Source organism: Echeneis naucrates, chromosome 15, assembly GCF_900963305.1.
Source record: "Echeneis naucrates chromosome 15, fEcheNa1.1, whole genome shotgun sequence".
Classification (NCBI taxonomy): Eukaryota; Metazoa; Chordata; class Actinopteri; order Carangiformes; family Echeneidae; genus Echeneis; species Echeneis naucrates.
The window spans coordinates 7,624,710-7,645,164 of NC_042525.1; the positions used below are offsets into that span (position 1 = coordinate 7,624,710).

General features: G+C 40.6%; 6 protein-coding genes across 13 annotated transcripts; 3 read left to right on the forward strand and 3 right to left on the reverse strand.

The window, feature by feature from the left end:
• Positions 1 to 489: 489 nt before the first annotated feature.
• On the reverse strand, positions 490 to 1,830 carry npy4r (neuropeptide Y receptor Y4). The gene is made up of 2 exons (XM_029521798.1): positions 1,179 to 1,830; positions 490 to 1,046 (listed from the first exon to the last, which is right to left on the reverse strand). Exons 1-2 carry the CDS (start codon positions 1,828 to 1,830, stop codon positions 490 to 492), a joined length of 1,209 nt encoding a protein of 402 aa, XP_029377658.1.
• Positions 1,831 to 6,568: 4,738 nt separating this feature from the next.
• msmb (microseminoprotein beta) lies at positions 6,569 to 7,922 on the reverse strand. The gene is made up of 4 exons (XM_029521799.1): positions 7,911 to 7,922; positions 7,349 to 7,454; positions 7,012 to 7,114; positions 6,569 to 6,689 (listed from the first exon to the last, which is right to left on the reverse strand). Exons 1-4 carry the CDS (start codon positions 7,920 to 7,922, stop codon positions 6,569 to 6,571), a joined length of 342 nt encoding a protein of 113 aa, XP_029377659.1.
• Positions 7,923 to 8,319: 397 nt separating this feature from the next.
• On the reverse strand, positions 8,320 to 13,853 carry LOC115054994 (sphingomyelin synthase-related protein 1-like). 6 transcript variants are annotated; one of them, XM_029520347.1, is made up of 6 exons: positions 13,744 to 13,853; positions 11,218 to 11,845; positions 11,005 to 11,100; positions 10,737 to 10,854; positions 10,448 to 10,598; positions 8,320 to 10,017 (listed from the first exon to the last, which is right to left on the reverse strand). In XM_029520347.1, exons 2-6 carry the CDS (start codon positions 11,838 to 11,840, stop codon positions 9,713 to 9,715), a joined length of 1,293 nt encoding a protein of 430 aa, XP_029376207.1. In that variant the 5' UTR covers positions 11,841 to 11,845; positions 13,744 to 13,853; the 3' UTR covers positions 8,320 to 9,712. The 6 variants fall into 6 exon arrangements, with proteins under 6 accessions (XP_029376207.1, XP_029376212.1, XP_029376208.1 ...); XM_029520352.1 differs by lacking the exon at positions 13,744 to 13,853 and having other exon boundaries at positions 11,218 to 11,502; positions 11,599 to 13,718; XM_029520348.1 differs by lacking the exon at positions 13,744 to 13,853 and having other exon boundaries at positions 11,218 to 11,509; positions 11,543 to 13,718.
• Positions 13,854 to 14,257: 404 nt separating this feature from the next.
• On the forward strand, positions 14,258 to 15,087 carry LOC115055779 (dual specificity protein phosphatase 13-like). The gene is made up of 3 exons (XM_029521800.1): positions 14,258 to 14,502; positions 14,604 to 14,800; positions 14,879 to 15,087. The coding sequence occupies exons 1-3, from the start codon at positions 14,279 to 14,281 to the stop codon at positions 15,085 to 15,087; spliced, it is 630 nt and encodes a 209-aa protein (XP_029377660.1). The 5' UTR covers positions 14,258 to 14,278.
• A 325-nt stretch (positions 15,088 to 15,412) lies between these two features.
• Positions 15,413 to 17,666, forward strand: LOC115055019 (dual specificity protein phosphatase 13). 3 transcript variants are annotated; one of them, XM_029520389.1, is made up of 4 exons: positions 15,413 to 15,630; positions 15,787 to 16,004; positions 16,104 to 16,296; positions 17,473 to 17,666. In XM_029520389.1, the coding sequence occupies exons 1-4, from the start codon at positions 15,506 to 15,508 to the stop codon at positions 17,654 to 17,656; spliced, it is 720 nt and encodes a 239-aa protein (XP_029376249.1). In that variant the 5' UTR covers positions 15,413 to 15,505; the 3' UTR covers positions 17,657 to 17,666. The 3 variants fall into 3 exon arrangements, with proteins under 3 accessions (XP_029376249.1, XP_029376251.1, XP_029376250.1); XM_029520391.1 differs by lacking the exon at positions 17,473 to 17,666 and adding an exon at positions 16,470 to 17,128; XM_029520390.1 differs by lacking the exon at positions 17,473 to 17,666 and having other exon boundaries at positions 16,104 to 17,128.
• On the forward strand, positions 17,500 to 20,021 carry dusp13a (dual specificity phosphatase 13a). Its single transcript, XM_029520364.1, has 7 exons — positions 17,500 to 17,572; positions 17,789 to 17,914; positions 18,007 to 18,224; positions 18,334 to 18,550; positions 18,641 to 18,763; positions 18,850 to 19,067; positions 19,791 to 20,021. The coding sequence occupies exons 2-7, from the start codon at positions 17,790 to 17,792 to the stop codon at positions 20,006 to 20,008; spliced, it is 1,119 nt and encodes a 372-aa protein (XP_029376224.1). The 5' UTR covers positions 17,500 to 17,572; position 17,789; the 3' UTR covers positions 20,009 to 20,021.
• Positions 20,022 to 20,455: the final 434 nt, after the last annotated feature.

Here is a 20,455-nt window from a genome sequence, read left to right on the forward strand (position 1 = left end):
ACTAACACATTTTGATATACATTAAATACTAAAAAAGAGTTTAAACTTTAATTTAATAGTAAACTCATACAGTCAACATTATTTCTGAATTTCACATTAACCACAAAATACAATAGTGTTTTTGTCTTATTTAATATAAAATAATTTGAATTAACAACTGCAATGTTGAAATGATGACTAGATAATTTTCTGCTAATATAATCCTACACAATTTCTTTAACAGCAAAATAAGTTTCACATTTCCTTTAAAAACTTTTTTTTTTTGTCATATTAACACATTCCTTATATGGTTATGAATTGATTCAGAGTAATATAAACCAACACTGAACTGCACATTTCACATCAAACCACTGACAAAAATGGTACATTTTAAACCACTATCACAATTGTTTTACGTTTCATTAAAGGTTCAACAAACAGCCCAGATTAGTCCTGCAGCTGTAGATTTGAGTACATATTATTATTGTCAGTATCCTTAAGGTGGTAGCATCAAAGTTCAACAGAGTCACTCCTGCAGTTGGGAGGCACAGAGGTGCGGGACACCTCCATGTGTATGGTGGACATGGGGAAATGCTCACGCTCCTCCTCAAGTGAGCAGCAGCAGCAATGCAGGAGCACCTCTCTTACTTCCTGCCGAAAGTTGGAGTTGAGGAAGCCATAGATTATGGGGTTTATGCAGGTGGAAGACATGGCCAGCAGGTGGCAGAGAGAAAACAGCAGGTTATGGTGGCAGATAGGCAGAGCGTCCTGGTTCCAGTCCGACACCACATTAAAGATGGTGAGTGGCATCCAGCAAAACGCAAATACCATTATGAGGGCCATTAACATGACGTTGATTCGGCGGCTGTGGGTCATGCGCTGGTTCTCTGCTTTTCTGGCGCGGTCAAGCATTTCTTTGCGGTGTCGGAGGCGCACAAAAACTCTAATGTAACAAAGCAGGACCAGTAACAGTGGGCAACAGTATTGGAAAAACAATAGCCATGTGGTATAAGCGAGCCTGTGCTGGTGGGATGGCCAGTGCTCCAGACAGGCTTCCATATGTGGATTTGTAGGGACATAAGAAAACAGAGTGTGGTATGAATTCTGAGGTACAGATGAGTTTTTGTTGGCGTAAGAGGCAGGTTGAGGTGGCGATACATTGAGAGAAGCCTGAAGAGAGGCCTGATGATGAAGTGGAGACTGGGGCAGGAATACATTAGTGTAGGGCTCACTTGAAAGCAGCTGAAAGGCCAAGAAAGGAGTGGAAGTGACGCAGGCCAGAATCCAAATGAGAACAACTGTGATGTAGGCCTGAGTAATGCTGGGTTTCCACCCAGAGGGGTTAATGATGAGCTGATGTCTTTCCAAAGCAATGAACACCAGCGACAGCACAGAAACAGTCACAGATACACACTGAATAAATGGAACCAGCCGACATAACAGTGACCCGAACACCCAATGATCCATTAGTGTGTATACAACAGTGAAGGGCAGGCAGAAGACACACACCAGAATGTCAGAGAATGACAGGTTACAGATGAAAATGCTTGTGACATTGACTTTCTCTCTGCGGCGGGTGATGATACAGATAAGGCCAATGTTTCCCAATAGCCCCAACACCATTGTAATGCTATACCACACAACCAAACATCCTGTGAGGATGGGAGACATATGGCACTGCTCCTCATGCCCAAGAACAAAGAGGTTTGAAAGCAGCTCAGTCTCATTTTCTGGCTGCTCCTGCACAAACTGACAACTGGTTCTTGGAGAGGTAGAGCTGTTCAGGGACAGACACAGAGCTGTCGTTGATGATGAAGGTTGGCCTGTGCTTGTGTTGGCGCTCAAGGACATCTCACCAAGACTTCAGAATCACAAGCCTCCGGGATCAAAACGTCCATCCGAGCCCTCTGAAAATGTGCATCTTAGATGGAGAGAGAAAACACACAGAGGGAGGCAGGGAAAAAAAATCACTTGGAAAGCTTCAAATAGTTGCTTCATATAGATTTGATACTTTTATTTAGCACACATTAAAACAAAGTTCACATTTTGGCTGCAAAACAACGACATTTTAGAAAGCTGAAACATATTGAAACATTAGGCTCATTTTGCCTTTTAATTGATCAAAGCTAAACCATCAAAACAATTATTGAATAATTACTTTGAAATTCAGTTTAGATATCTGTGTTCCAATATGGGATCAGTATTTTGCTGATTATTCCTGTTTATCTAGCAACATTGTCCTTTGTTAATTCATACATTTCTTTAATTTGATTCTTGAATTTAATAAGTTGGATAGTTCTTTTTCCAACTTTACCAAATAGTTCCGACAAGGATGATACTGTAATTTATTGCTCGTTGTTTCAAAAACAAACTCCTCACATTAATGTTTACTTTTGTCCACCATGTTTGTCCATATCAGTTGGCAAATTGTTGATGTTGTCCAAAATTTGCATGGACTTTCCAAGCAGAGCAAATGTGCACCAAATCAAGGAAAAGATGGTAAAAATACTTTCTAAATATCAAAAAGTGTGGTTGCTTCCATGTAGTGGCCTATGGGAGTTCTTGGGTCAATTAACTGTAAAATACTATAATTACACAAGAAGCTTATATACAAAGAAGGAAGAGTGGATGAAAATGTATGTAATGTCATATTTTTTCTGTCAATAATAGTCTGTGAAGCAACACTGCAGTTGAAGTGACTAGTTTCAGTTCTTTGTGTGACAGTAACGACCTTGCTTTTATTAGTTACCCAATTTTAGATTCCAGACCTGTCAGTTTCCTTCCCACAAAATAAGCCCCAGTCAGGTTTCAAGATGAAACAATAGTTTAACAACTATGAAATAACTGTACACACATTTGAGCATAGATTTCTATCTTTGAAATGCACAATAAATGCCGGGGAAATTAAATATCAAAGGGCATGATTCAGTCCGATTCCTAAAAATGGATGTTAATTCTCTCCCCCAAAATCTGTGCCGTGAAAATCAGCATTGCAAGGAAAATGAGCCTGTCATTTTACATTGCAGGCACACACACTTAGCTATCAGTCACTTCACACCACATCATAGCTAACCGACTCTGTCAGTGTGTTGAGTGAGCTGCCGGCAGGGTGGCACAGCATTGATCCTCCTTTGTTCTGAGAGAGAAGTGTAATGTCACCAGTGACCAGATGTATGAACAGCTGTACCGAAGCCGAGGACTCATACACACCAGCTGGAAAAATGTCTCCTTAACAGACACATTTTAACCTGTTATATCCCAGTGATGTTGGTACTGTATGATGCACACCCACCATGTGGTTGTTTATGAGCAAAATAAGGACCAACATGACCTAGCATTGCCATCCTCCTCTTTTCTTCCCCTGCAAAGTGCTCTCCATCTCTGGCAAAGTATTGTATGAGTGCAAAGCGGGGAGGAGAGAACGGCTGAACATAATTTCCGTCTATACAGATTCTGACATTGCATTGCATTTCATACAAATATTCACAAAAATTAATCAATGTAAGCTTTTATTCTAATTTCATTATGTTTGAAAAAATTGCAATATTGTAATGAAATGTAAAGGTCAGTAGGTAAGAGCTACAATCGAGGGTGGAACAAGTGGATTTTTTTTGTTGTTGTTGAAATGGCTTTGACAAATGTTCTTCACAATGAATATGTCTAAATAAATTACAGCAGGCAGTGTATTGTCTTCCAGATGATATTGTGATTCAAACCTTATCATTCGCTGCTGGAGGTGTCAGGGATGGTTGATGATGCCTCTACAAACATAATCACATCTCCTGATATTACATTAAACTATTTTGCCAGACAGGTAAATACGCTTCCCTGATTTTTTCAGATTTTTTTTTTTTTTTTGCAAGTTTACCTGCTGAAATTGCATTGCATGTTCATAGAAATGCCTTCTTGACAGCTATAATTTCGAACCGTCATTCAAAACCATCTTCTAAGGTGCAATGGTGCACTGTGGACATGAAGCAAAAAGGTGACAGTGGGGATAAAGCAAAAAACTACATAAATTTGAAAACTCATTAATAGATTAAAGAAAAAATAACCTTTTCCTACACAAAGCCTTGCATAAAGGTGGCACACTTACGCAGTAGGATGGTAGAGCAGAGAATCGTTGTGCTTCCAGGGTTACAGAGAAAATGATGCTCTGAACAAATGTGAATCCATAGAAAGAAGAGTTGGGTTGCTCAAGGAGCTAAACACCTTAACAAGCAGAGCCCTTATGTCAGAGACAGCCGCTAACAGCAAGGCTATTATTGGGCTGTTGAAGCCCTGTGGTTGTCATAGACCCCCTGTGCACCGAGCTCTGCTGTCACACAGTGGTGGATTTATTCAACTACATACCAACATAATACTATAAAAACAAAGAGCAATACAATATTGATGCAGGTTTGTTTATTTTGGATCCTCATGAGTTGTGTTTAGAGTTGCACTGCTAAGTTGTCTGGTGTCAACACCAACTCGGCAGAACAGGCATTCTCATGAGCAACTAGAGACAAAAAGAAAAGCTTTTACTCTCAGTTAAGAAACATAACTTTCTGAAATTGGTTAAAAAAATATATTCTAATGATCCGTAGAGTAGGTCTGGAAAAGTATCGTGTTCTTGGCTAAAAGGAGAGTAGATACTACTTCTGTTGCAGAGCAAAAGTAAGACTGTTAAATCTGTTTAACTTTTAATTTTATTCCTCATTTTCATTTGCACAGTGCTCCCTTTATAATTAAATCAGGACAGAACAGATCAACAAGGAGACAACTGTAATTTGTAATTTTAGATTAGAGGTGTGTGAGTTTTATGACGTCCACTAATATATCAGTGTAATATCTTATTTTCGGTGAAACCAAGGAGCACAAAAGTGTGAATAACTTACATTTTACAACAGCTCAACCCAAATCTATAGCAGGTGCAGGTACGAAAGCCTTTAGTAAATTTCGCGCCAGCATTATGCTTAGTCCTGTTCACATCCAGACAATCTGGAGCTGAGGAAAGACAAAGAACATAAACTCAAAGGAGCTGTTTGGCCTGTAATAAATCTGATTAAACGTATTATTTTGTGTGTATTGATGTGTGCATGTGTGTTATTCTTATAAATATTGATGCAAGTTGCAGACAGATTAATGAAGCACAGACTGCAGATTTCGTCCAACGTCCGTCAGACATATCAGAGGACACATTTCCACTCTAACTCCACTGATAGATCCACTAACTTTAAGGTTTTTGATCATTTCCACTCACGTTCGCCTATTTTCTTCATCTCCAAGAAGCAGTTAGAGTGGCACAGGGAAACCAATCCCAGACAACAAACAAGCACACGGACAGTAACCTGAAAGAACAAATGAATAACATCTGAGAAAAAAATGGTGCTTCAATGACATACACCCTTCAAAGATCTTGTTGGGACTGAAAATTAATGGCCTATAATGTTCACAGGATCAAATATTTCGAAAAAGGATTTTTAAAAAATCATTGTAGCTATTTGCACTTTATTTTCTACGTACAGTAAAGAAAGAATAAATAAGAATCATTTTAAAAGGCAATACGATTTGTAATAACTGACTGAAATATTTACAGCGAGAGAGGCAGTTTGTCTTATAGACCAATTCATCTAATCCCTAGAATATGTGAAATAATCTTTTAAAAAGAAAAAACATAAGAAAAAACACAAATGAGTTCTTTCTTTTTCAATTTGTCTACTAAATAAGTTGTTTTTAAAAGAGCTTCCATGGCCCGCGCTGCCACAACTATATATATTAATAATCTTAAATTGGAAAGTAACTGTAAAGCCGAACCAAGATGAACATATCTATCACATATCATTCATCTGGCAAATATTTCACTCATGCTTTAAGATCATAGAAGAAAGTTTCTTCATTCTCAAACTTCTCTAACTGAATTGTTGATAAATTGACATCGAATACGTACCATCTTTAGATGTGATGTGACCTGGTCAACACTACGCAGAGTGTGAGAACTGCAGCTTTATTTTTAAGGTGTGCACTACCGTCTGAAAATTATTTTAATTATTGGAAAAACAGAAGATTCTTTGGTTATACTAATCATTTACCTGCAGGGCATACTTGTCTCAATGATTATTTAACGGTTAACAAACAGATAGGACATTTTCAGGATGTTTTTCAAGTCACAAAGAAGCTGCCAAGTCAAGCTCTATTCATAATCAACCTTAATCAACCTAAATTAACCGGGTCCTCTGGTGACTGTCAATAAAAATTCTCATCTATTTCATCTATTTTTATCTCAAAATGAAATATCATGAAATTTTTCAGTCACCTGAAGTTAGGCATGGAGTGAACACTTCAGTGTTCAAAATGCATTGCCTTCTCTGCAGGAAACATGCTGATCTCTGAGATTGTATGTATCTCACCGAATGAATTAATGAATCATTCTGTACAGTGGATCACAGCACTACTTGTAATGATCAAAAGTACTGAGACCTGAGCCTTACTGTGCTGAGAAACAGAGTAGACAAGAATAAAAATAGGTGACACAGGTTTGTTTATTGGTCATATTTTGCCCCCCCACCCGCCTTTTTTTTTTAAATTTGGATATCACTGCATAGTGAGTTTAGACGGGTGTGCACTCTTTATTTTTGTCTGACTTCAGCACCAACTTGACAGAGCAGTCCTTCTTGTCTACCAGCAGTTCACACTCCTCACCAATGTATACTTCACTACTTTCAGGTATCCTGAGAGACAAAGAGAAAGATCATTAGCCTCAGAGTTTACTTTTGTTTTGGTTGGAGAGCAAACATAGGACTGTAACACATGTAATATTCTTCCTAATTTTCATTAGCTCAATACTCCCTGCAAATTTAGACAAGATCAGCACCTTGTTTTTCAGAGACAGCTGTGAGGATTTTATAAAATCTCACCTATATATCAATATCACCCTGTCACCAACTCATGATGCTCAGGGTAATGTTTTTCAAAAAGTAAAAAAAGGGGTAGCCCCCTGTCCCTTAAATGAAACTTTAATGCCAATGAATCAAAAAGTGTGATAATTCGTACATGTTGCAGCAGCTCAAACCATTTTTATCGCAGGTGCATGATTTGCAGTCTTTCTCCCATTCAGAGCCAAAGCTGTGCTCCTTCCCATCATCATCCAAACAGCCTGGAAGGAAAAAAAAAAAAAAAGAAAGAGTTGGGAGCAGCTGTTTAACCACCTATGATCCTCTGACATTGCTGCCAAAGTAATTGTGTGTCTGTGTGTGTGAACAAGTGAACAAGCACACACAGATTAAGTACAAGATGCAAATTTGTGCAACATCTTTCAGAGGACTCCTTTTCACTGTAAATCTGACACTGTAATTTTGCATCTCTACAGTTTCTGTTTATCTCCACTCACCTTTTGGAGGGTTTTTCAGGTCTGTGATCACAAGCTCCTTGAAGAAGCAGGCAGACTGGCACAGGCCAAATAGTCCCAGAGCACAAACGAACACATGGAGAGTAGCCTGACAAGGACAATAAATATCATCGGTAAAAACGGTGTATGTCTTTTTGCTCATATCTCTGTAAAGCATTTCTATATTTCCCGTGACACATCTTTGTTTAGCACACCATTTAAAAACCTCTTCGGGACTCAAACAAATGAGTTGATTTTATTCATGCTGATGTGATTATGTGCTGAGTTTTCCCCCAAAGGAAAACAAATGGTTTACTGTCAGTATGTTTTAGCATTGTAGCTGGTTTGCATGTATGTCACATCACAAATAATAATAATAATATAAAAGTAAAACACTTTCACCATTTTAAAAGCAATTTAAAAATTCAATCTGTAGCATAAATTATTAATTGACTCAGTTTACAGCAGAAGAGGTGTGACTTATCTTGTAGACCAATTAAAAAACATTGTTGTTTTAGCTTTTACCTTTTTATCATAACCTTAAAAGAATATGCACTATCCTGACCACGATGACCATTAAAGTTGAATCTATACCTAAAATCATCCTGTTTTTAAAAAGATTTTCAGCCATGATCACAGAAGACAGTATTTTTATTCCTAACTTTCCCTAATTTAATTGTGAAGTGCGAAATACAAACCATTTGCAGATGTGAAGTGAAGAGGATGCCAATCTGTGCTGGAACTCTCTGATTGCTGCTTTATACGAAAGGCGTGGACCTCTAAGCATCCTTATCTATGTTTGGTCAGTGATTTGACTCAGACATTTGTTTAAGGTGGGAATAACATCAGGTTTATAGATTAGGGCAATCATTTATTTCTTAAAGAGGCCAATCATCTAAATGTCAATTTTATGCATTAAATGTACTGTATGTTCTTTCTACTAACTCAGAAGGAAAGTGAAATTCAAATCATAATTCAATATATTTAATAAAAAAACATGTTAGTTTAAAAACAGCCAAAGCCAAAACAGTCAGTCTGAAATACAAAAACTGTTTTCTTTTATGTAAACTTTTATTGCTGAGCCAAAAGGCAAAGTTAGTATTCTCACCGAAAATACATCTAGAATTTGTAAACAATTATTTAAAATGAGTGGTTGGGAAACAAGAGTAAACAATGTATGCTTTCAAATCTTTGTTAACCAAATGTTCATGTAAGCCAGTCTTTCTACTGCGCAAGAGAGAAACTGGACGACGTGTCAACACATTTCCGCTCCATTTCTATGTCCATATATATAATTAACAGTCTGTAAACCATGACACCAAAAAAGGAAAAAAAAATTTTGAATGAGGATTAATTGGCAAAACATTACAATAAATGTAGATATCAGATATTTGGTTCAGTTTAACCTTGAATGTAGAAACCACAATATAAAATATAACAATGTGTAGAGTACAAAAGAAATGTGTAAGATAGTGTAAAAAAAAAAAACAAACAAACAAACAAAACTCCTTTTCTCTCAGGGTGATGTGACTGAAGCAGAACCCTTTCACGACAGAGCAGGAAGTGTTTTCCCTGTCGCACATCAAAATGAACAGTCTTTTGGTAGTAGCAGCCCAACTGTCAGCAAAACAGCATGTGACAAAAAGTGACAGCAAACTGTCAGCCCACATACAGCTCCGTGGAGCCTTATCAGTTTAAGACTAACAACCGCAAGTGAACCTTAAACATCCCCAAGGTGGAATATGAATCACGAAAATTATGCTTAGTCGGCAAACGCCCTCAATAAATATTAACATTTTTGGATGAAAAGTTAGGCAATGTATATTCATACTGCCTGTGCCTGTTATGTATAGAACTATTTTCAGCAGCAGAAAGGCTGGGAGAAGGTTAGTCTGGCACTGTCCAATGAGAAAGTAAAACTGACAAGTTGTGAATTTACAGACAAAAAAATAAATAAATAAACCAACAAACATGTAAGAGTTTTAGAGGTGCTACACTGAGTTACCTTTGAGCAGAGTATGGTGGCTGTGCGAAGCTAAGCCAATCAGCTGCTGCTTTTAGCTCTGTATTTTTTGTACCTGCATGAAAATTGTCTCAATCCTCCCATTTTACTCTCTGCAAGAAATTTAATTTGTGAATTTCACACAATGCCCATTCAAATTAAACTTTTGGTTATTCAATAAAATAAAGATCATCCATTTATGCAAATTAGGACAAAAAAAAAAAAAAAAAAAAAAAAAAAAAACCCTCCCACATTATAAAATCAGCCATCCAAAATTAAGATGCCGTTTCTCAAGTAAAAAGTCTCTCATTTAGGCTGTAATATTTCAGTTAATGTGCACAGCTAGTGATCTTTGGAAACATATTCTATCCAACCAGTGCTTTCATGAAGGCAGGTTTTTTGAACGGCCAGTGATACTGGTTGGGGACGGGGCCATTCACATTGCACTCAAAGAAGGAGAACATTGGGAACCAGATGCGCGCCCTCCGACTCTGCTGATAGGCACGGGTGTTGGCTAAAGTGTGGTAGTAGAGGAAGAGGCGAGTGGTGATGTAGAAGGCAATGAATACATCAATAGAGTAATGTTCATGAGCCGCCAGAATGAAGAAAATCCCAAACAGGTTGAGCACCCAAGAAATGGTGTGAATCAGATTCCAGGTTCGTGGAGTGTCTGCAAATGAAAGAAGCCAATGAACAACAAGTCTGGTTTGGAAATGATCAAAATTAGATCTAAGAACTTTCAAGGGGGCAAACTATGGCTTCATGGATTTTACACTTCAATATCAAATGTGTATTATTCCACAACTTAAAGGCAACCTCTGACAGATGCACTATTTTCTCCTGTTTGAGCTGAAATCACAGCGCCAAGCTGTTTTATTTATCACGAAGTCTCTTTTATCAAATGAAAAGAATACATTTATAAACAATTCTTTAGATTTGTGTCTACAATAAAAATATTGAAACCTCACAGTAAGAATAATACAGAATAAAGTTGGCTTTATCCCCACATAGACTGTAGAGGCTTGAATTCTTCAGTCAAAGAGAATTTTTTTTTTAAATAAAATAATAATAATAATAATAATAATAATAATTACACTCACATTCAGTGACAAAAAAGTTGAGCAGTGTTATGACAACCGTGTGTCCACTGAACATGTAGTCTCCACAGGTTTGGACACCAGTCAGAGTCATCCCAAATCCACTCCAGATCGCTAGCGCCCTCTGTATCTTGCCCCAGGTATCACCATAAGTCTGGAGAAAAGAAACAAAAAAACTCCAGTTATCTATGAGCTGTTTATCAGTTAGCAAGTCAAGTTATCCCACAGCTTTTAGATAACAGAATGAATAAAATCAGTATCTAATCTGCACTGAATCTTGTGTGCTTCCCACCTTGCTGGTACACTTCAGGTGCTGCCCTGGCACAGAGAGCGATGTGACGAACATAGTGCAACAACGAAGCAAAAACACAGTTCCCATCAACGAGCACAACCGCCTGAGAAGAATCGACCTGAAACAGAAGCAAAAGTTAACCATTGCTTTATTGTTTCTCTATTTATTATTAAAAAATTTTTGAATTTTATTTTCCCACCACTTTATGCAATACATGCATTGAAACATGAATTGTCCATCGGTGAGGGCATGCGGGACTGTGGACTACCTGTGCTTGTGAAGCAGGAGGATCAGCAGAAACATGTAACACAGGATGACACCACAAGCCTCAGCCATTGCAAAGGCCCAAGGAATTCTGGGAACACTGTACAGAGTACAAACACACATAGCATAGAGATTAGATACGAGTGCAGAAGGATGTAAAGATGAACCATGGAGCAGGAATTTACTGATGATTAATGGTGCATGTCCTGGTCCATACCTGTCCAGGAATATGTCGGGCAGCGGTGGGTATGTCCTCATGTCTGGGACACGCTCATGTACAATGACCATGACGAAAGATGTGAATCCAAAAACAAAAAAGACATATATGGAACTGATCACTGTCTTCCACACCTCTGGGTCCAGTCTACCAGCCAAGTGTTGCCTACACCTCCCATTGGAGTGAGTATAACACAGTGCCGTTCCTGAACTGTACTCAGACCTGTTGCCATTTCTCAGCCGCAGCTCAGTCCCTTTACACAAGCGGTCATGTCCGTTATGTGCCCTGTCAGCTCCATCACAGCTCCATTCAACCCCAGCGGCACCCGGCGAGAGGCCAGAGGGGAGACTCTCTGAAGGCCGAAGACCCAGCTCCTCCAGCTGGGCCTGGCTCTGTCTCTGGAGCCGGTGGAGGGCTAAGGTCAACCTCTTGATGTCCCCCAACACAGTCAGGCCCAGCGGAGGACCCCGCAGGTCTGCCTCAGTCAGAGCTAGTAGGCTGGGGCCATCCAGGCGGTGCTGGGTGCACAATAACTGCACATATTCACCAAAACCTTCTTCCTGCAGCCACTGGGCCACCTGCTTGAAGGTCCAGGAGCTCACACCCTCCTCCGGTGGTGGCATGCCCACTGCAAACAAAATTTCAGATATCATATTCAGCCAAAGAGACAATCAGGTTGTGATAGTAAATCAACAGTCATGATGTTCTGTGCTGAGTGATCATCATCACCCAACCCCCCCCAAGAGCATTAAATCCACTGATCTTACTATTCATTTTGCAACCTATAATCACAGATACAGGACCTGTGGATAAGGGAGCTACTCGTGTGATCTGCATGGTGGTTACCTGCCCTCTTGTCTGTAAATTCATCAGTATAGTGCACCATTACCAACACTCTCATTGTTTGATGATTTTCATTACTGACTGGGCTGCCTGTGATTTTTTGGTTTTTAAACAATAAGATGAAAAAGATGCCTATTCCAGTTACCCAAAAGTAAAAGTATCATATTCAACTCACCGTCCTAAAGCCCCCACACCTGCAGTATGAGATCTTAAAGCCTTTGTTGGTGAATCAATGAGCGATGAGTCAATTATTAGGTAAACCTTTTAAAATCAGTTTCTGAATCCATTAACAGAGGTTGTGGCTCCAGAGGAAGGATGAGAGGTCCACCCATCATATGTTGAAGAGTCTTTGAAGCAAGATACTGGGCGTCAAATTGCCTTTGACGCTGCTGTGAATGTTGCACAATAACTATACAGGAGTCAGTGCTGATGGTAATCTGCTGTGAGCAAGCTACTTTGTGCAATTACATCATCTGTGTTTAGTTCAGTGACTGAGCTGTGGCTTACACCACAGTATACCTATGTACTGTCAACCTATCAGGCCTATTTCCATCAAAAACAGGAATTCAACTACCCTCCCTACTCCCTAGGTTTCATTTCAAACTAATATATAAACTTAAATTAACTAAAATTCAATTGAAAAGAGCATCACTTACCATTCAGGGTTTACACAAAGCCGTCAGAAAAGTTCCTCTCCGGCATGCAGGCTGTGTGCTGGTAAACCACTCTCATTTGCTTTGCCTTCTTTTTCTCATTTTTGTCCTTTGACCTTCTGATAAACTCAGTTCAATGTTGCTTGCCCTGCGATGTGCAAGGTTCAGCTGACATAACTGTATTGCTGGGAACTGTGTGAGCTACATAGAGGAACCCAAATGCTGACTGGACACCAGATACAGACCGAAAATGACCAAAGTCAGCAGCTTTCAGCTATCAGTAACACATGAGACATAGATAGGCTCATACAGTTAGGCAACTTCAAGGTATGTAGAAATATTTAGAGAGCCAATATTTATTGTGAAAAGTTAAAATCACAGGACAAAACGTCAGATTAGGCTCTTCTGTGTTTACATTAGTTTGATATCTACTTTTATTATTATATTTAAATTGATTACTGAGTAAGATATCAAATGATTGGATCAGTTTTATCATAATCCTCCTCTAAGTCCTCTAGAGGTACAAATTGCTGAAGATGTCACTTAGAACCAGGAAGCTGTAACTTTTCTCAACAATTTCTGATTGCTAGAACAAGCAATTAATCTTTAAATAAATACATACAATAAGAATAAGAACCAGCCTCTAGATTTTACTCATTTTACTGGCAGCTTATCTCGCCTGAGGCGTTACTTGGGGATTGTTAAGTACCATGTCAGCCTGTTTATCTGGCTTACAGTGAGTCACAGGGAGCAGTGACACACAGCTGGGAGCTGGGAGGGAGAAAGCCCTTCAGTGTCACACACAGTCTGACAAAGGCCTCATAGTCTGTTTCCCCACAATGAGCCGTCACACTAGCACATTTTCAGCATGAGATCAACCCATTAAATCTTATTTCGGTTCAGGTTTCTGACATTATCTCCTTAACAACAAAAGTAAAAGGCTGCAGGTTGAGTGAAGGAGAAAAAAGTTGACTTGACAGGAATAAGTTCCCTTAAAGGAGGCTAACAAAGTGCAGTTTGTGTCTCTTACCAGCAGCCCAGGGTCACTGTGCTGTCAGAGGGTCTGATGAAGTGCTTGTTGATGTCTCAGCTCACTGCAGGAGTTGTTGGCTAACATGCCTGTGACAACCAGGCAACATCAAGAAGGAAGAGATAATAATAAACAACAGCAGGAGAGAGGAGCCCTGGCCTCATGCAGCCATGCCACTTTAAACACACTGACATCTGCTGGCCACATTCAGGAAAACAAAATCAGGATCTGTTTCCAGGCCCTGTTTGTCCGGGCTATTTGAAAAAGTCCAAAGAAAGATTGCATGTGCTGCTTGGTTTAAAATTGAAGGAAAAAAGCTCTGCAACCAGTGACTTTAAATGTTAAATAAATGTGAGACTGCCGGCACATTTCCATGAGTGAGTGTCTGACTGGAGAACCAGTGCCAAACCTCACCACCTGTCCTCCTCCACAGTTACAGGACAAGTGGATCCTGCCGCTGACACAGACCCAAAGCAGAGGCATCAGTCGGCAGCAGGGTTTCATTTCAGAGGCAGAACAGTCTTTAAACTGAATAATGTCTGACAGCCGGGCGCTCTCGGGTGCTGTTTCTGGCCTGAAATGTGACACTGAAAACTCAGACACAAAAGAGGAAGAAAAGCACAAACCTGGGACTGAGGATTCACAGAAGAAGATGTGGGAGATTTCATCTCTGCAGGAAGTAGAGGAGCTCTTGTATTCAGCTCCACGCTCTTGTCGTCATGGGGATGAGGTGTGGCCACATTTGTATCTGGGAGACATGTGAGCATCCTCTAACATCATATATAAAGTGTGTATCTGGATTTGTTAATATTATTAAATGATTAGTGTAATGTGCGTGTCAGGTTTATGTCTCATGACAGGTTTGGGCTGTGGCAGCTGGGCATCACTCATGTGCTGAATGCCTCACATGGGAAGCTGTGCTGTAAGGGCAGTGATGATTTCTACGGAACAACGGTGACATACTACGGCGTCCCGGCAAACGATCTCCCAACGTTCGACCTTTCACCTTTTTTCTACCCGGCAGCTGAGTTCATTCACCAGGCCTTGACGTCAGGAGGTACTGCACGCAGCCGTGCAGAAGTTGCTTTGCATGAAACAGGGAGCATTATCTGTCCCTGTCCTTTATGATTCACAGGAAAGGTGTTTGTGCACTGTGCCGTAGGTGTGAGTCGCTCTGCTGCGTTGGTCCTCGCCTATCTTATGATTCACCATCACCTCACCCTTCTGTCTTCTATACGCTGTGTGCAGGAGAAACGCTGGATTTTCCCAAACAGGGGTTTTCTGCGACAGCTTATGGCCCTGGACCAACAGCTGCAGGACTCAGGGTACAATGAGCTGCAGTGAAGTGAAGTTGGGAACAACCCGACATAATAAATCTGTTTGCTGAATTCAATGTCCTCATTTACAGCATCTCTGTTTGTGCCACTCATTGTATGTATGCACTCAATACCAGGCCTCCGCTCTTTTGTCCTCTTCTGGTGTGACCTCTTAGCCACAGGGAAAGTCCCTGTCTCTCTCTACCCTGGAGCTCTGCCATAACTGAACAGGCCAGTCAATGCAACAGTAACATTAAATAACTCCACATCCAGTCAGACAGTACACACTGAACATGGACAGCTAATTTTGGAGGCAAGCGGCATTCAAAACATCCACCTGTTCATGTCTCTCACTGAGCTGCAGACTCCGGTGGTGGTGGAGGTGGCGGCGGTGGCAGTGAGGGGACAGTGGACACAGACTGTGTTGGAGTCTTGGTGCAGTGAGAATGTCAGGGAGCAACCAGCTACAGGACGTGGTGCTTATTAAAGAACTGGAGCTCATTTTGGACTCGTGCACGCTGGAGCTCACACCAGTGGATGAAGTTTGGCCAAACCTATACATAGGAAATGTGTGAGTGTCTCATGTTTTTTTTTTTTTTTCATTGCAAAACAACAGACAGGTTTATGCAAGAGAGGCATTGATTGGACTTGATAGTGTTTTTACCTGCAGCCGTTTCACCCATTTTCCTTTTTCTCTCTGAGTGGCTCCTTTCTGTGTGTTTTCCAGCGCTATAGCTCAGAGTAAAAAGACGTTACATAAGCTTGGCATCACTCATGTCATGAATGTGGCGCACTCCAAGCAGGGCAGCATTGGTAATCAGAGCTTCTATGGGAACACCTGTGTTTACTTTGGCATCCCAGCAGAGGATTCAGATCACTTTGACCTCAGTCAGTACTTCAGGCCTGCAGCAGACTTCATCCATAAGGCCCTGAAAAGTAAAGATGGTAAAGTATATGATTGCAGCAACCATTGTCCCGTTAACACTGTGTGTATTTTGGCTTTAGCCGATTGATTTCATCATCTGCATCTGTTCTGCTCTACAGGGAAAGTGCTGGTGCACTGCATCATGGGTGTGAGCCGCTCAGCCACTCTGACCCTGGTGTACCTGATGTTGAGACAGCATCTCTCTTTAAGAGATGCACTGAGACATGTCATCCAAAAACGAGCCATTTACCCCAACAGGCACTTCCTCAGCCTCCTCCTCAAGCTTGATGAACAGTTGACACTCAAAAGAAGGTTGTGCCCTCTTCTCTGACATCTGTTGTTCTAATTTCTCTTAGCTTCTTCACGACATTAGCCATCACTCACCCCAGAACCTCTCTCCCCACACTCCATAAGAATCGGAGGTTTATAGGTTTGTAAATAATAATTTGCCATCACAGTGTGTGTGGTGTTCTTCCTATAATTAGGTTGCTGGGTGGATTCTAAATGACCCCGTTCAGCCCTGTGATCCAATGGTTGGCTGGATTGGCTATTCCCTTCCTGCACCCCTAAAAGGACAAATGGAATGAGCAATGAAAGACTGTATGAGGCATTTAGAGGTCTGGTGGCGACATTTAAATTCCACATATCTATTTTTTATGATTGTCTCCTTTTCCTACAGTCTGGGTGCAGCAGCAAAGGTCGAATGTTGGTGTTAACTGTAAATACAGTGTCACACTTCTCAGAGTGTTTTTCATAATAAGACTATGTTCAAATGTTACTGTCACTGTTGTCGGCTTTGTAAATACAGCTTGATGATTGTTGTGACTGTCCATTAAAGACATTTTATGATAGTTCAGTCAAATATTGCGGTTTATGAGATCAAATGAATGGTACAGCTATGCACATTGCACTTTTTAACAAAAGTTTGATCTGTTTGCATCAGAACTTGCTGAACCCTGTCCATTTAATACAACTTTATTTATTTTCAGATAATGTTTGACTAATTAAACTGCAATGGAGATTTTTTTTACAAATGAACTGCACTTCAAGACATACTAACCAAATATCACTGTACATGTTCATGCTATTAGCTTTTAGTGCAATCCATTTTGCGGCAGTTGTGATTTGGGATCTGTATTTTCAATGTCATTAAATCAAATACCTGACATTTCTTATTTGATTTATTTTGATTTCAAATAACAACCACAGCTACAGTTAAATTATTGCTGGTGAACGTAGCCTTGACTATATTCCTGAAATGAGCAGAGCAACAGATTGACTCACATATGGTACAGTTGTCTGTTACGTAACAGTCTGTTGTCATCATGGAAACTCAGTGAGCTGTCAAAGTTGGTGTGATGAAGAATCCGCATGGTTGTCAATAGGAATAAGACTTCAGGCCTGCATTCAGAATGGACTGAATATGCTTTAATGTGCCTGAATGCAGTCTGTGGAGTATGTTTGTCACTAATGAGTGTATGATTTCAGAGTTATAAAAGGCAACAAGCTTCATTTGCTTGCGGCTGCGAGTGTGCACAGAGAAATAGGAGTGACTGCAGCAGAAGAGGTTTGTACAGCCTTTAGTGGGGTAAGTTTATATGATCAAAAGCAGGTTAGTTTGGGGAGCTGTTGGTCTGTCACCTCTGGCTTTACAACTGAAAATAATTTTTAGTTTTATGGGAATCAGTATTCGTTTGTTTTGGTTTTCTTTTTCAACATACAGAACTTTTGTCATGAGTAACCAAGGCTGAGAAAACCTCCTTACAGTAGGTGTGAATGTGTGTGTGTGTCTGTGTCATTACAGCATGTCTCTTAGGGATCCACCTTACGAACCACCTTCTGTCTCAGAGCTGCAGGAGTTCCTGCTAGCAGACAGAAAGCCTACTGGACATGTCAACCAAGTCTGGCCAAACCTGTACATAGGAAATGAGTACGTTCAACCACATAATGTGGACACAGATGTTGTGCATCTATATGAACATTGTTCATTTGTGTAGAAGTGAAAGTTTAATTGTGTTTCAGGGTAGCAGCTCGTGACAAGGGCTCTCTCCACAGTCTGGGCATTACTCACATTGTAAATGCTGCTCAAGGACGTCAACGTGTCAACACCGGCCCACGTTTCTACAGAGACATGACATTGGATTATTATGGGGTGGAGGCTGATGATGCGATAGACTTCATCCTTAGTCCTTTCTTCTACCCAACTGCACGATATATAAGAGCTGCACTGGCTATGGGAGGCAAGTCAGTCGCACTTACAGTTATCTGAGTCTTATTTAGACCAGTGCATCCCCGTCATTAGCTTTGACCACAGGAAGGATATAAAAAAATTATGGCATTTGTCCCCAGGGCGCGTGTTTGTGCACTGTCTGATGGGTGTGAGCCGCTCTGCAACCTTAGTGCTGGCTTTTCTCATGATAGCTGAAGGCCTGACTCTGAAGGAGGCAGTTGCTGCTGTCAGGTCACACAGAGATATCTGCCCCAACTCGGGCTTCCTGCAGCAGCTTCGCAGCCTCGACAAGGGCCTGGAGAGGGACAGGAGGAGGCGACGACAGGCCCAAAACCTGTAAAGAGACTTAGAGACTCAAAGTCAGAGACATCAACATAAACACACACATATGCACACGGACACACACATGCATCTTTATTGCTACAGAGGCCAGTTAACCCAGGAAGAGGACACACCAACTCTGACAGAGCTGAGAGAAATTCTCTGGACAAACAGGAAGCCAGTGGCACCTGTCAATCAAGTCTGGCCGAACCTATACATTGGAGACGAGCAAGTAGTAAAATCACATCCAGCTGCTTGTAATGTACTAAAAAACCATCACAAGAGCTAACACTGTGTGCGGTGTGTGTCTGCAGGTCTGTGGCACGAGATAAAACCACACTCTCCTCTCTGGGGGTAACTCACATAGTGAATGCTGCAGCAGGTCGACGCAGGATCAACATAGGACAGCAGTTTTACAGGGACCTCGATGTGGAACACCTGAGTGTGGAAGCTGCAGACCATCCAGAGTTTAACATCCAGCCTTTCTTCAGACCAGCAACTCAGTTCATAGATACTGCGCTTAAGAAAAACGGTCAGTTCATTGTATAAAGAGCAACATTAACTTATATATGGAAGGGAGTCAAAACTGCATGAACACCTCTAAAATAGTCAGATACACTGAAACAAGGTTAATACGTGTTCTTTTTCCGCTTTGGCTAACTTATTTAAACATGAAAGAGAATTACAAAGAAGCTCACACAGTTAATGTTTTTTCCCGTCATGTTGAGCACGGCAGATAGCTGAGTTCAGCTCCTCCGATTCTGTTTTTCTCTTCCTTCATCTTTATTCTAAAGACAAATCCTAGTCATTATTTTCTATCCCTTCAGTTCTCCCATGAAAATTCCTTTTTTCAACATTTATTTAAACCTGATTTTCTGTCATGTTTCTTTTAATCATGTAAATAAATGGTGAATGGTCGCAATGCATGTGTTGCTAAAATGGCTTTAAGGGATTTTCATTTAACAAATCAGCATAAACAGTTGCATTAGCCCACACAATGAACACTGCTATGCCTCCATATCTGTCAGTGTTTGGCTTATTCAGCCGATCTGACTACAGCCAATTACAGCATTCTAGAGATTCACAGAAATGTGTGTCAGTATCAGTACCTTAAAATGGTGCTTTAAAAACTTTCTGAGGATTTTTTGACCTCTTCATTTGTGGGCTAGTTAAGAAGACACTAATGTGATATATTGCAATCAATTAGTAATTTTTTTAATTGAATCTTACAAAAAATAATTAATGCTTGTTCCAGGAAAGGTGTTTGTCCATTGTGCCATGGGTGTCAGTCGCTCTGGAGTTCTGGTCTTGGCGTACCTGATGATCTGCCAGAGGCTGTCATTAGTGGAGGCCATTACTGCTGTGCGACTGAACCGAGACATTGGGCCGAACTCTGGATTTCTGGAGCAGCTGAGGCAGCTGGAGCTGAGCCTCAGACGGATCACAGACAAGGACCACGCTGTCATGTCCTGATAACGAACACTGTTTTATTGGCATCCACATTTTAACTCTGACAAGTACAGCAGAAATGCCATCTGTTTGTCATGGCTCAAACTTGGTTTCAGTTTAGCAGCTGCTCTCGTGCCTCAGAAACAATCAATAAATATAACAAATGAATGCTCAAGTTTTATCTCCCTGGAAATAACTGCAGTGACAAATGCTAGCCGCTCCCCACATTGGTGACATTACTATGATGACTATATGCAAAATCTTTCACCTTGTAGTACTCGGATCATATTTGAAGGCCTGAGAGAAAATATTAGTGTGTGTGTCACGTTGTTGAGATCAGGTGTTGTGGTCCAGCTGACTAAAAATATCATGTTAAACACTGAGCTCCATAGAGAGCAGTTAGCATTCAGCTTGCGTACTGACTGAAGACGGCCATCTCAGCTGAAACACACACACAATTACACATGTCCA